Genomic DNA, 15711 nt, shown 5'->3' on the forward strand with positions numbered 1-15711 from the left:
CCACACCCTGGTCCGGCTGCAGGCTGGAGAGAGGCGAGACGGGCAGACAAACCGCCGCTCCACGGACCTTGCCTCCCCTCCAGCGTTCCTGCTCCGTACAACGGACATCGCAGCCCTTCACAGACAGGCTGCCTGTCCGGATTCCTCAACATGTATTTTAAAATCCTCCTCTATTACTGCTTTTTGCTTTACAAAGTGTTTTTAAAGACAGCTTGGTGCTTTACGAAAGTAAAGAGCAGGATGCGTGATCTGGGCTTCAGCCCCAAAGCCTTACAGGGACAACACAAGCAGGAACGGGCAGCAACGGCGAGGATTAAAAGAACTGCTCTGTTTTGAACCTGGCTTCTCCCTTTCAAGTGCATGGGAAAAAAGCTGCACTTCCTCAGGTGGAAGCATCTATTACAGAGCTGGTCTGGGTTATGTTTTGGATCAAAGACAGGAGGAAGAAGAGATTAGAAGGGCAGATAATATTCATGCTGAGAGCACACTAAGGAGTTCCACAGCATCGCAATGATGACGATCTGCGTTCGGTTCTATTCACTTCCCAAGAACTGCTAGAATTGCCTCCAGATGATTGTTGCCGTTGCTCAGCACTGAGTCGATTTCAGCACATAACCAACCACTACACCTTACGCCTAAGGCCTTCTCCTGGGTAAGTTACCACACAAATCATCACACCAAAGGAAGTTCAGATTATTCCTCCTCATATTCATTTTTACCACTTCACCTGCCATTTTCAAACATTCCACCACACTGAAAGCCCTGAGAGTGCCACTAACTTGAGACTTGCTGACTTGTTCAAGCCTGCCACCTCTTCCCAGACCATTTATGCACCCATTACCCAGCACACGCTTCACTGAAGATTCCATCAACAGCTTTATTACGACCATCAATTGAAGTTGTACTTTGCTTCCTATTCTCTTAATTGAGCAAAACTCCTCCCTGAAAGCTTAGAGAAACTATGGAGCGTTGCAAGGGTCTCAAAACTTCTTTGGAAGTGCCACTTTAATACGTGAATGAAGTTTACCAGCTGCTCGCTAACCCCTTCAAAGAGTGCCAGGAGACCCACGAGGCACGGCTTCCCCTACCAAAGCGTGCTGCCTCCACCACTGCCCACCCGCTCGGTTCCTCACCAGCAAACCCACCGACCCGACATCACGAGGTGCAGAGGGAGTGACCTTTCACAGACACAAGAACAGAAGTGCCCAACGTGGGTTTTAAAGGAGTTAAAATGATGGAGTCACCGCCCTTCTTGGGAAGTGGGTCTGTCTGTAACAGCTGAAGTTCAGAAGAAAACGCCTAAGGTGGCGGAGGGCAAGGAGGAGTTCAACTGCTCTCTGCACACCCCATCTAGGAACAAGTATCAGCTTTGCTGTGCAGACCCCAGATGTCAAAAGTAAAAGCTTTAGCAATTTAGCTGCAGCCTTATGAGAAACAATTTGGAAGAGGGCAGGAAAAAAATAAGCATTTTTTCACCTGCTTTGACAGAAGAAAAACAAACCACCTGACAACACGATAATGCAAGCAACAAAGGCTCACACCAAGGCCTTGAAAGTCGTATTAAAAGGTGGAATGCAGGAAAACCTCAACAGCTTTTACTGAACAAACCTCCTCTTTCAGGTTTCAAAGACCTCACTCTTCACAGCTGCAGACACCGCACTTAACTTGTGTTGCCCCTCTCTTACTCTGCTGCACAGTCTGCTGCTACTACCGTGACATCCCACATTGCTCTTGCCTTGCAAACAGACTGCTGTCATTTACCTCAATACCTAAGAGTCAGTTGTATTTTACAAATCAACACTCCATTGTATGAACTGCTCCACAACCTCCGAGGTCTGAAAAACACACTGTAAATAAGCACAAGCATAGCTATTCCGTATCTTACCTTGAATTCTTCTTTTGTGTTTGAAATCTGGGTGAGTTCTTCTCGAAGCTGATCTTCAAGAGTTCTTATTTTGTCATCTTTGATGTGAATGCTGAGACACAGCAGAACAGTTAAACACGTTTCCTCACCCAAGTCTTACAAAAAGCAGCCATTCAAAAGAACATAAGAGACTGACAAACATTGTTTATCAAATCCCAGAGCTATTTACCTTTTCTGCATCCTTTCCAGCTCATGTGCAGCAGCAGCCTAGACGTAAAGAGGATTAACAGAGACTTAAGATACATCACATGATTCAATCAACCTTTCATTCCACAATATTAAAAAGCTAGAACAAGTCATTTGGCCTCTCAGCACATGACTCGCCAGCAAGAGTGAAAGGGGTAAGGCTTTGTCTTTATGCCCTTTTAAAATACCAATATATACCAGGCAAGCGTACAATTACGCAAAGGGAAGCTGATCTTGAAGAGATTCTTTCAACAACCAGAATTATTTCTCATTAAACTCTTCATTTCCACCTCTATAACGAACATGCCTCATAGCAGTAACAGAGGGATGGTATTTGGTTTGGTTTTGTGTGCTTTTGGGGTTAGAGGGATGCATCTGACCCTTCTATGCAAACGCCAGGACTGCGCATCTGAGCACCATTGTGTTTGCTCCTGTCAAGTGTCCTGCACTCTGCGTGCCTGCAAACCTACACCAGCCAAGCAAACTGCTTCAGTAACTTGGATATCCAAGTAAGAAAGATATTGGTGGGGAAGGAAGGGTAAGAAGAGGCCTCCCGCCAGCTATAAGAACTCTGGGGAATCGCACATTAGCCCAATTCAATAGCCTCACTCCTTTAATGTCACTAAGCACAGCGTGCTTAAAGCCAACAGATCTGCATTTGCATTTATGCCAGAACAGGTAGTGTGAACAGAGTGAAATGAATTATTTAACAAAACAACTATTTTACCTGTTCATTTGTCAGAGCCTGTAACTTCTGTACTTCTGATTTCAGGGATAAGTTCATATTCTGTAAGACCTGAAAGAAGGACAAAAAGAAATATATTTGCACTTCGCATAGAGACAGTATTTCAGGTAAGTTCATTCTCCAGTGCAAAGTATTTCGTATTTCAGGTTACTTTCTGAAGGACTTCAGAGGTAACAGCAAGGAAAAACCTCAAGCTTTCTGATCAACAGCTTCCCAGCATCACGAATTGGCCTTTCCTAGAAGAGCAAGATCAGCAGACTTGCAGCTGAAAGAGCTGTTTCCAGACCCAAAGGCAGCAGCCTTGCAGGCTTCATTTTGTACACGCAGCCAACGAGCATCTCCCTGTACGGGCTGGCATTTACACGTGCTTTTATTCTACCTTGAGCTCTTCCTCCTTGCTGGTTAAGTTGGCATGTTCATTGCCTAATGAGTCCTCCATCTGCTTTATCTGTTTGTCCTTTTCTGCAATCCTGCACAAATGAGAAATGATGACAGATCAGCACCGAGAGGCCTCGGATGAAAGCGGTACACGAAGCATCAGGTTAAACACAAAATACACGCTGGCCCTTAAGCCCAGCTCTACTCTAAATCCTGCTGACAACACACTTTGGGTCCAAAAGCTTTTCCATCCATTTTAAGTGCTGTTTGCCTGCCAAAAAATTTGTGAGACATTCCCTAGCTCTGAAACACAACAGCTACCCCATCTCCCAAAGGGAGCAATCTCCTGGCACAGCCACGCAGCCCAGATATTAACAGTTCTCATGGTCACGCACATTCCTGCACGCTGCACTGGTCCCTGCGCAAAGGCAGGAGTAAACAGGAGAGGAGACACTGCTTTCTGGGCAGCACACAGCCACATACAACGGACTCCAAACCTGAGGCCAGACACGGAAGGGAAATCCGCAGGAAGCCGTTTCCCAGCTCCCAAGCCAATCTCCTGGTGAGGAGTTGAAAGCCTTAGACAGCAACATTTCCTTCACCAGTCCCTCCCACACGCACTCCACGTGCGTGGAGGAAAGGTGACCCGCATTAAAAGCCAGTAACACCTCCCAAATACCAGTGGAAATGAACGCTCACACTTTGTGGAGTTCTTCTGCCAGGACTGAAGCTGAGGTCTGCAGAAGGAAAGGAAAAAAAAAAAAAATGCTGAAAGCAAAGCAAGTCAAAGAATCATCATCTACAGTGAGCCAGGAATAGCATTTATAAGACTTGTCTAGTTATTGTAAACTGGCACAGGACGCTTCCAGCCATTTCCTGGCTAAGGAACACCGATGGAATACCAGCACATACTAATCTCCCTTTCCCTTTGGCCTAAGGCAACACGAAGGGAAAAAATGAGCCATCTTCTTTGCCCTTTACCAGATTCAAACAAGCCATGGGAATCACCAGCGCTTGCCTCCCAAGGATTAAGTGCTTTACAGGACATTGTGCTGACAAACCACTCCAATTTAAAAAAAGAAAAACCCTGCACAGTGCATCAGGACTTGTGTTAGGAATAGAAACAGCCATGTAAAAATCAGCAAGTGGCATTTTTTCCCCCTGGAAAAAGCCTGTTCCTAAGTGGTCACCCACAACAGGGCAGGAGAGACCCTTCACCCTGGTTACCAAGGCATCGACGGGCCTCGGCAGACTGTTTGGCATCTCGTTTGGCAGCAGCTGTGACAGAACTTCCATCTTCATTTATGCTCCAGATCCATGGCTCTCCTTACTCAGCCTCACCCTCCCCTAGATTCCTGGATCTCACAGAGCTCGTGCCCATGGGACCCTATAGGAATTCCTATAATGCGTTATCCAGATTGCCCCATAGAGAACAGCACCAGAGGAAAAATAAAAATCATAGGGAACAAGTAGTTCCAAGGAACAAGAATAGTCCCCAGAGGGTCTCTCTAACGACCAGAAGAGTTTCATCAGCCCCGATGTCCAGAGTTGTATCCAGTGCCACCTCGCTTCCCCAAAGTGCTATTTCCACACCCACTGTCCACGGTAGAAAATTGGCCCCACATTTTCATGGCCAGTGGGGCTACACGGGGAGAGCGCACACCTCCTTCCAACAGCCTCTTCATGTAACCCAGAGCTCAAAAGTAAAATTTCTCTAGGGATTTATTTTTACAGCCCTTTTATAGGGCGGAGATGAGAGGAGTAGGTGATGAAGACAGAATCATAGAATGGTCAGGGTTGGAAGGGACCTCAAAGCTCATTTGGTTCCAACCCCCCTGCCATGAGCAGGGACATCTTCCACCAGACCAGGGTGCTCAGAGCTCCATCCAACCTGGCCTTGAGCTCTGCCAGGGAGGGGGCAGCCACAGCTTCTCTGGGCAACCTGGGTCAGGGCCTCACCACCCTCATGGGGAAGAATTTCTTCCGAATATCTAATCTAAATCTGCCCTCTTTTAGTTTAAGAGCTGTTCCCCCTTGTCCTATCCCTACACACCCTTGTGAAAAGCCCCTCTCCATCCTTCCTGTCGGCCCCTCCAGGCACTGGCAGCTGCTCTAAGGTCACCCCGCAGCCTTCTCTTCTCCAGGCTGAACAGCCCCAACTCCCTCAGCCTGTCCTCATAGGAGAGGTGCTCCAGCCTTCTGATCGTCTTCGTGGCCTCCTCTGGACCCACTCCAACACATCCATGAGTGTCTCTTTCTTCACTACTCTCCTCACTCAACGGGTTAAAGCACTTCAAGCAAACCCAGACAACACATTTTTCAGCCTGATGTTGAATTTAATCTACATCAAGCACGTCCATGATTAAAAGAACGCAGCACCCAACTGCACAGGAACAGCCTCCACTTGTGCCCACAGAAGTCACGGCCTTTCCGAGCCGATTTCTGTGACCTACCTCTACATGGAAGCAACCTCAGCAACTCAGAGGTTTTACACAGTGTTTACAACAGAAACAATTTCTCAGAGAAACTAGTCAAACTACAATTTTAGAGAAGAATTGAGAAAGCCATTGGGCAGGTTTGGTGGAGTCTTGGGGGTTTGTTTTGTTTTTTTTTTTTTTCTTCTGCACAGAAATCACCACTGGAAAGAACAAACAGCTTTGTGTGGGAGCTACCATAAGACACTGCTTCACTGTTCTGACCCTGCTTTTCCCTTGTGCACCAGGTGGTTCACAGGAGGACTCCAAAAAGCCCAAAGAACCAGAAAACAGAACTGTACATATACAAAGCTACAGAAAACAAACCTTCAAAAAGGTACTGTATCCTTTGGTTATAAATGAAAGCCACAACCAGAGGAAATAACTGCATTTCCCCCCCCCCCCCCAAAAGGACAGGAGAAGCTTAAGGTTTAAACCAGTTTGAGCAACATTAGAAAAGAGGGTGCTAACACGTCTTTGCTTTCACTATTACACGTCTCATACCAAGCTACGGAAAAAAAAAAAATCTGACTTGTAATAAAAGTTCACAATTCAGGACTACAAAAGGAAGTCTGAGAACATGCTGTACCTGGGCTGCCATTTGTGAATGAAACTTCTGAAGCTGAGCATTCAAAGCATCATTCTGCTCTATCAGCTCCTTGGAAGAGAGCACAGAAAGAAAAGCAGGCTGAGATCTGCAGCAGGTCAACTTTTGCTAGGATTAGCTCTTAGCCATGATTACGTTAGTAAGAACAGTTCAGCATTTACACATCAGACACTTTTCAAAGACACTATTTTCCTCCCCACCAAGATCAACCAGTTTGAATGGAAGCATAAGAACCTGGTTTGTATCAAGAGAAAAAAAAAAAAAAATTCCCTGTCCCACCATACACCATTTGGTTTCCCCGAAGCCCTTAAGAGCTACGTCCACACTGCCTCTCCCTTGATGCCCAGAGAAGAGAGACCACTCCAGAAGAGCTGACGCATACACCAAAGGTATGTGACTGCACGGCTGCTCTGCCAGGGTGTTCCCCAGACCATGGCATCATTTCCCAGCTTGGGAAATCGCCTGGGTCAGTGCGTTTTCCTGACTTGCCCGCAGTGCTTCTCAGGTCTGAGATGGCCCCAGACCTCCTCACAGCACCAGACGCCAGGTCTCACTGCGTCAGCAGCCAGACAATAGACTGGCACACAGTTCTCTCATTCTTTATTCAGTGGGAAAGCTTTACTAAAGCAACATTTCAAGGATATTACTGTGTTTCCACAGGTACAAAGTGGGAGGAAAAAAACAAACCCTTAAGATACTCAAGCAATACTACCTGCACCTGCATTTGCATGGAGTCCTCCGCAGTGGCTCTCTTTTGCTCAGCCTCCATTAACTGCAGCATCCTCTGCTCCAGCTGCTGTTTTGACACCATTGTATCAGTAAGCTTACTGTGCAAGCTCTGGATTTCATTGTCTTTGGCCACAAGCTTATTCTGCACATCTGTAGCAGAAACGTCAAGATTTTAATTCAGAAGTAAATATTTAACTTTGGGGGAAAATAATTTTCACTGTAAACAGGAAGGCTGATTAGAAGCCTCATTCCAGCAAGCCAAGGTTCAGCGCTCTCATCCGCACTCAGACTAACTGGTATCACAACACGCTATTTCCCCAGGGTACTGGAGCACACTGACTTCACCTGAGCTTCACTTAAGGCATTTATTCCATAATGCCCTTCTACAAGTGGCAACAGCCAAATCACTGCAGCAAGCGTTCTTTGGGAATTCTGCGTTACATGGGAATTTTGCGATACGTGCCTTGTAGTGCTGCTTCGTGTTCTGCTGTTCTTTTCCTGAGATAAGCCTGGATTTCTTCCCATCTTCTCTCTGCGTCCTGCTGCTGGACCTTGACATTGAAGAGAGGGTTGATGAAAAGAAGTCTAACCTCTAATTTACTTTTGAAACATTGAGAGCGCATCTCTTTGGTGCTATTCCCAAAACATATGGCAATGAAGTAAAATTGTTTCTTGCTTCCATTAGGGCACATCAGAGAGACAGAGTGCCCTGTAATCCTTCTCCTAGAATACTTTAGCCTATTAATTTGAAAGGCAAATTGTGAATAGGGTTTCATTACAGGCTCTTAACAGGATGGTTTCTGTAATATGAAAGTGTAGCATCTTTGCCCTGCAAGTACAGAATTAACAGCAGAAGCCAGACTAGCCTTGCATCACATAAATCTGCACCTAGTAATTAAAATACATCTCCGCTCTAGATATGAACTCTCTGCTTGCAAGGGCTAGAGGCAGGGAGGACTTCTGGTAACTAAGACTTCATTACAAATATGAAAAAAGTAGTGAGCTCTGGACTGGCATTCTGACCCAAAAGCACTAGATTTCTCAAAAAAACAATTAATACAAAATACCCCTTCTTCCAAAGAAAAGTAGAGATGCATCCAGAGGTCCTTTTACATTTTAACTCTTAAAAAAGTACACTTATTAAAAATTTTAAATGTACATTTAAGCAGAAGCATGTAGTTTCAAATTTTAATTAAAAAAAAAAAATCACACAAAGGATGATGCCATCTGGACAAACAACTTCAAAATATCAAATCTTGCTGGAATTGTACAGTCATAGAAAGCAAAGTTCAACACCACCAGTTAAGCTTTTTAAAGATATTCGCCCAGAAGGGTAAGTTTCACTTCACAGGGAGGTTTGTAATGACTCAAAACTCAGAATACTGAATAAAAACATTCAATAAGCCCATAGGTTGGCTCAGCCTATCTGAAAATATATACTTGCACATATAAAGATGACAAGAGAGGTTTAGTGGCCAGGGAAACAGCTGAAGCGATTCTCACACACTTCACATCCCGCTCGACTCAGAACTTGGCTCAGATAAAGCCTCGAGCGCAACTCGACCGGCGCAGAAAACCCAAGTCACCTTTAGCTGCGCAACCGCCTGCTCCGCGTTCTTCTTCTGGAGCTCCTCCTGCTGCAGCTTGCTGCTCTTCTCCCCCAGCTCATTCGCCAGCCTCGCATAATCCTGCCGCAGTTTGTTCAGCTCAGCCGACTGCCTAAAAATAAACATTTTCACAGCTTTTTTTACAAAAAGCATGGGCCGTAACAACAGCTACTCAGATATCAGAGTCTTCTATTTCCAGCCAGAGGGCTGTACTGGCTGTGGTTGATTTTTTTTTTCCACGCTGCTTCTTCCTAGGAAAGGGATGAGGGTCAGGTACTCTCGGCCATCAGCACAGCAGCTACAACCCAGAGCCAGAAACAAAAGGTCAGCGATAAGCGGCAAGCATCAGTTCCTTCAACGTATTTGCAAGCTGACGGGCATAATTTGGACAGGCTTACATAAACCAAAGAGGCTCAGCACAAGGAAAGGTCTCGCACTGAAATTCACATTCCTTTCCTCTTCCCATAAAGGATTATTGATCTCAGAGCTGCTCAAGGCTGCTCCTCCTGGACTGCTAAACACACGCATCTCTTCAGACCACACATTGCCTCCTGGCCTTGACTTGATATGAATTTATCTGATGCACTCTCCCTCAGGGAGAGCAGATGCATTTGTATAGCCCAAGGGAAGAATTGTAAAAGGCTCCCCTTTGCCTAGGCAAATAAAAAGCATTTTATTTTTATCTTAAGTTTGCCTGAATTATGGATTTTTTAAGGTAACTAAGAGATACTGACACTTCAATTCTACGAACAGGGCACCTCTAAAATGAGGGTACCAGTACCCTTCTCCAAACCCTCGTTATGTCGACGCGCCCCGGCAGGACACGCGCAGGGAGCAGCACAGAACCCGTTAACAGAACAGTCCTTTTAGAAGCAGCACCTCTGCATGAAGAGCACAGCCAGAAAAGGAAGACAAGGAGCCCTTTCCAAGTCCTGACAGTGGTTTTGACATTCTGGTCTCCACCAGTAACAAATCAAGGATCTGAGAGCACATAAAGCAGCGGTTTCGCTGGCAGCAACGGACCTGTCTGACTACGCACCTCACCGGGCCGCTCAGCTTTAACCACAACATATATAATCCTCTCCGCCAGCTCAGGGGCAGCCCAAGTCATAACTCACAAAAGATGAAACTTCGAGACGTTTTTTTGTTTCTCCAAACATTTGCAAAACCTGCAAATAAATCCAAGTGCCACCCCAGCGGCACCGTTAGCTGTGGGGTGTTGATGTTTTTTTTCTTTATGGCAAGACTGACTTCTAACTTTCGAGCTGTCGTCCTCCCAAGGGGCCAGCATCAGCACCTCTCCTAAAGCCCCAAGGGAAAGGATACATACCCTGCTAAAACACCAGCTGTGGCTGAGCACTTAGGCGCTTCTTTCTGCTAAAGCCTCAGCACCCACTCTCCAAAAGCTCAGGCTTCAAACTGATAAAAGACAGTAAAACCTGTTCCGAAAGTCTCGGCTCAATGCAAACAAACAGCTGCCTCCCCAGCCCAAAATAACCGTGTTCCTAGTTTCACCACAAATTCAGAGAAAGCCAAGGAGATGGAAACAAAGGCAGCAGAAGCCAGAACAACTCTTCAGGGAAGGCTTCAACAGACACAGAGCTCCGAGTAGCCGCTAACATACTTGCTCTCCATTTGATTGGTAGAAGTACTGACAGCATCTCTCAGGATACCGTTTTCCTGCTTCAGGTGGCTTATTTCTGCCTCCATCTGCTCACGGAGTTGCTGGAACTGATGGGGAAAAGAAAAAAAAAATCAATTCTAAAAAAGTTTAAACTAAGGAGAAGTAAAAACCCAACACCTTACAACAGTCGATAAGATGTCACCATAGTTAAAGCAAGTAAAACAAAGTAGACATTTTGGCAGGGTGCAGCTTTACCTCCTTTCTCACACACTCGCTCTTCAGTTGAGCTGTGCAACTCGGACCCTCTTGCTCAAATAAAAGCACCGGGTTCTTTTCACACCACTGCACCAACCTGCGCATCGAGCCTACTTTTTATTTTTAAATAGCACGCAAGTCGTGCTTTGGAGACCAATTGCTCAGCTGTATAACTTCAGATAGTTGTCAACAACTGGGTATCGATAAATTACTTTGCCAAAGGGAAATAAGATAAATGCACCACGAATTTACATTAAACATTTACAAAGCCTTTAAACAAAGCAGAAAAAGTATAAAATAACTAACAATACACAGATGATAGCACGTAAACTGCAAAAGGCTAGTCCTCATCTAATATCCTGAAGTCAAGATTATGAACCAGATCCTTTCTTTATGCAATAATACACTTTGATTGCACTTTGAACATTGTTCCAAACTGAGGCAGAAAGAAGCCCTAATAACCCAAGGCTGCTTCAGAATAGTGCAAACAAAAGCAAAAGATGGGATTCAAAGAAAAAAAAAAAATGGACTCTGCATATGCAGACGAGAGCACAGCTGGTCCTACAGCCCAGCAGCTGGCTGTGAAAGTCCTCAAGCACATACAGCCATCACGCTTCCTTCCTCCACCAGTGCGTAGATCTGGCTGACACCGTTTCCAAGACCCAGTTTCATCAAATGGCTGACTCGCCAAGGAGGATTTTGTATATAAAAAACTGCAAACAAAGTCTACGTAACAACCACAGCAGGACAGAGCAATCCCTTGTGTGGCAGCCACCTCCGGCTCGGCACCGACACATGCATCAAGCTGTTCCTTGGGCATTAGTTGGGGAGTTTCCCTCCCTCCTCCTTTTCCTTAATGCCAACAGATACACAAGATCTCAACAGAAGCACGGGCACAAACTCTGCGTAACTGGAAGTCCGGACGATTTTCAGCTTCTCTGCGATGCTGCAGCACATCAGCAGGGGGAGCAGAACCAGAGCGCCGGTTCCTCTGTGCAGCCTTTCTCCAGCTTTGCCTGCCACAGCAGCCTTTGCAAAAGCCACCCAGTCGTGCCCAGGTCTCCTTCAACCCCCCCCCCCCGCCCCAGTCAGCAGCAAGACCCCCTCGTTACGCAGTTGTCTGCATAGGTTCAAAGGAAGCTGGCTCTGCTCAGGAGAATGTAGTTCTGCTCCAGAACTGCAGAGATGCTACTCTCCGAAGTGCCAAGACAGAAGACGCAGTACTAAAGGTGGAAAGTTCACATGCTGGGCTTGATGCTTTGACATTTATACAGGAAAAAAAATACTAGAATGTGAAATCTATGCCCCAGTCAAGCTGGTATAAGAGGGGCCATTTTTCTTAGAAAACTAACTTAAATTTTTTAATGTGATGAAACAAACTCATCCGAGGTCATTCCATCATACTACTACTTCAAGGAGAGAGTAACAAGCGTCTTTAAAAAAAATGCAAGCATCAGCCCTTCAAATATCTTCAGCAAAGCACTCCCCAGGCAATGATATTTCTTGTCTATTATGCTATGTTGTCACTCTGTATTATAATTTAAAAAGTGAGATTTGTCAGCTGGTAATGATCATCAGCATTAGGGGCTCTCAAGTTGAGTATTTCAATTAGATTTTACACTTTAATTGAATAACATTTCAGCAGAATACCACGAAGGAGAAATAACTAGATCAGATACAGGCTGTCTAGCCAGCGCTCACGTTTTACGGAGTACAAAAGTCACCTGTGAGAAGACCTCGCCTTTCTTTTAAGTCAGGAAACTACCACCAAGTTTCCCATCCTCGTGCAGACGCGTCACCCCAGCAGCTACCAGCACACTGCACTCCAGGCTCAGGGTAATTAGTGAGGCCAATTTCCACGTGAGCAAACCCCAAACATTGCACGCTGGCTAAAGCAAGGACTTCTCAGCACTGCTCTGCTTGTGCATGAACATCAACTCCAACAGTCTGGGTAAAGCATTTACCTTTATCTTCATTTGCTGAGATTCTTGGTAGCTAATGTGTATTTTACTCTGAAAAGTGCCGTGCTCCTTCTCTAGCGCGTTGATGCGCTCTCGCATTTTTGCTGTAAGCAAGCCGTTTCTCTCCTTTTCTGCAACCAGCTCCTTGGGTGGGAGTGAAAGGAAAAAGGGAAAGAAGTCATCTACTGCTCCTTTCTAGAGCCTAATAGTCAGCGTTTTAAGATAACTAAAAACGTAGCAAGTGTGCATCAAACCAAAGTCAGCATCAATCTTCGCTCAGGGAAATTACAGCATAAGACCTGACCAAGCTTCCAGCACCTTTATGAGGATTTAGATCAGCAGAACTTCACGTTTATTAAAAAGAGGTTTGCCTATTTAAACTCTGTTGTCTCAGAAGAGCTGGAGTCTTATTTCTACCGAGCTGGGCCAAGTTACAGAGCCCTACTAATCACAGCCACGGATATCACGCAGGGCAGAGCTTGGATTTTCATCCCAAGTTTCACAAAATGGAAGAACGCAGGTAAAGCACCGTGGCAAAACGAGAGCATTTCAGAGAAAATCATTGCTTTACAGTACATTGCAAAGCCAACAGTTTTGCCAGAGGAGATGGGCTGTTAGTACCCAGTAACAGCCAAAGAAGCCCTGAAACCCACCAGCATAATACCACATTATAGCTTTCGGATGAAAATGCACATTGCTATTTCAATTAATCATTTATTAGCCAGTAATTCAACACAGATCCAAGAAATCCATAGAGCTGCTCCTCTGCAATATAAAGACACTTCCTGTAGTAAGCAAAAACTTTAAGTGCAGCTTTCAGCAAGCTCCCATCACAGAACGAGGTATCGGTACTGTCTAGGCTTCAGGTGTCCCCAGCTACGCAGCACAGCACACAGTGCCAGGGAGCCTTGACAGGTAATTGCAGTGCTCTAAATTATTAGCCTGAATGCCCTCCATCTCTTCAGAGCAATTATGGCTTTTTCCACATTTTAATTTAAATAAAAGCTATTCTCTTTTTGATCCAACTTACTAGCTTCAGGAGGCTGCTCCCCTTGAACCAAGTGACACAAGTTCCCAAGCCCATGTTCACAGAGGCATTCAGGAACTTGGGTCACATCAGAAGTTTTAAGTCACTCATGCAAATACAGTGTGAACACCTTGACACAAAGCTTTCTCTCTCCATGTTCTATTTGCATCTGCTAACATACAACAAAACGAGGGGCACCAGGACGTACTGCAGCTCCCTTCTACTCCTCCACCAGTTCCACCATCCATCTGCAGTCCTCACCAACCCAGCTGCCCTGTGAAAGCAGTGCTAGAGATCCTGGGAAGATTAACTTTCACCTAGCTTGCATTTTGCCAAATACCTCCGAGGTCGGGCACCTCTTGCTCTCATTTATCCTCTCCAGTTACCCCCTTTCTCAACACCCCTGCAGGAACATCTCTGCACCCTGAAGTCCCTCCATAGCTTTTGGCAGTCTTCTCAGAGAAGCTCATTAATTACAAGAGAAGAGCTTATTGTCAGTCAAGCTGAGCTTTTTCCCTTATTTGTCCTGATACTTTAACACTGCAACAACTTCGCTTTTACCTGTTTCCTCCCAGCTTTCAGGAGCACCTATCCATTCCTCCTTCTCCCTTCCCTCCCCCAATCCGGATGGCAAAACTCGCCAACGACCCCCACTTCTCCACAGCTCCCGCCTTCCTTCACATGGACCACTTTTGCAGATGTTTTTTCCTCAACCCCATCAGCTTCCCCCACACCCAGGCTCTTCATACATTCCCTCTGCTTCTCCAGCAGCAGATACCCCCCCCTCACTCTGCAGTCCTGAGCCAGAGCTTCTTATCCCCCCCTAAACACAAGTCCCTTCTCCCTGCAGTTACAGATTGACTATCCCAAACATCTTGATCCCACCTGGAAACATACACCCACCTGTGCCCTGCCAGGAGCTCACACAACACTTGCTCCCTTCTTCCCTTCTCATCTGCCAAGGCTCCCAACTCCCATGGCCTCCAGCCACTCTGCTCCCATCTTTAGCCACGCAGCGTTCTGTGCCCAACTTCTGTCCCACAACCGATCTTCCTGAGCCTAATGCCTGTGTGCTCCCAAACTAGCCAAAACCTAAGAATCCTCCCCCCAAAAGTCTCCAATTCACTCCCACATCTGCCTAATTATTTGGTCTACTGTAACTGCTTTCATTCAAAACCTTCATAAAAAAAAAAAAGACAAGTGAAGTTTCACGAACTAGTCTCGACAGCGGGGCACCAGCATCCCTGCAAGTATAAAGCAATCAGAGCTGCAAGTCCAGGGGCTAAGCAGGCAGTCTGCAGTTTCTGTAGCTTCCCTCTTGAAGAAAACTGATGATTGCTGTGCCCAGAAGCACACAGGCATGTGAATGCTAGAATACATACCAAATAAAAACTGAGATGCAGAAAAGGTGTTTAATATTTGCATCCACAAAAACATATTATACTCATGAAGGAAGTGTTTTTAAAGTAACCTTTTGAAAAGAAAAGCAGGCTCAGCTTAAAAGTCTCAGTAGATGAACTCTCTGGAAAAACTGCTGGCAAATAACTCTGCATAAATACATTAAGAGCATCATAAAACCAAACACAGTGTCTTGGTAAGCTTTCCCAATATAAAAAATTCCACCTTTTGATTTATAGCAAGCTCAGCAAAGCAGCATTGGCTGGCTGCTAGTCCTACCAGCCCCTGCTCCTCTCCCACAGATCTCGATGCGCACGAACATCTTTGTATTTACCTGGGTGAGCTGCTTGCACTGCTCCTTTGCAACGGCTGCCTCCTCCTTCATCGCGGCGAGCATCTTCTCTTTGTCAGCTGCAGCCGACTCAGCCCTGCTAGCCTGCAGCAAAAGTACATTAAAATGATCATAGGTGCCACGAGTACTCGCACAGCACACTGGCAGGCAGCAGACCAAACTCCGGAGGAAGAAACACCCCCTCCTGCCCGCGAATCGTTCGTCCGTCTGCACGGCGTACGTGGCACCACCAGTACCCAGTTCTGCTGCTAATGGATCCTGCAGCACACATTGCTTTAGAGGGAAATGCATTTTCAAACGCACTGAAACCAATTAAGAGAATAAATGGGCTCTTAAGGTGCTTCTGCATTGGAAGAGAGTCGCTGTGGTGGCACTGGGGAAAGCAAAGAACAGCCATTAAGAGAAATAAAGGAAAACGATGCAGAGATGCTGAATCATTCAATA

At 45.8% G+C, this 15711-nt stretch overlaps 1 protein-coding gene across 12 annotated transcripts in view; it reads right to left on the minus strand.

Annotated features, from left to right (window-relative positions):
- KTN1 (kinectin 1) overlaps positions 1-15711 on the minus strand; it is a 93705-nt gene that overhangs the window by 30673 nt on the left and 47321 nt on the right. For all 12 annotated transcript variants that reach the window (XM_075427059.1, XM_075427061.1, XM_075427055.1 and 9 more), the window contains exons 6-17: positions 15250-15351; positions 12494-12634; positions 10275-10381; positions 8630-8762; positions 7507-7594; positions 7027-7193; positions 6297-6365; positions 3933-3970; positions 3235-3325; positions 2838-2906; positions 2094-2131; positions 1886-1976 (exon numbers count right to left, since the gene is read on the minus strand). In XM_075427059.1, the coding sequence (XP_075283174.1) occupies positions 1886-1976; positions 2094-2131; positions 2838-2906; positions 3235-3325; positions 3933-3970; positions 6297-6365; positions 7027-7193; positions 7507-7594; positions 8630-8762; positions 10275-10381; positions 12494-12634; positions 15250-15351 (1134 nt within the window). The remainder of the gene's footprint in view (positions 1-1885; positions 1977-2093; positions 2132-2837; positions 2907-3234; positions 3326-3932; positions 3971-6296; positions 6366-7026; positions 7194-7506; positions 7595-8629; positions 8763-10274; positions 10382-12493; positions 12635-15249; positions 15352-15711) is intronic.

Source organism: Opisthocomus hoazin, chromosome 7 (genome assembly GCF_030867145.1).
Source record: "Opisthocomus hoazin isolate bOpiHoa1 chromosome 7, bOpiHoa1.hap1, whole genome shotgun sequence".
Taxonomy (NCBI): domain Eukaryota; kingdom Metazoa; phylum Chordata; class Aves; order Opisthocomiformes; family Opisthocomidae; genus Opisthocomus; species Opisthocomus hoazin.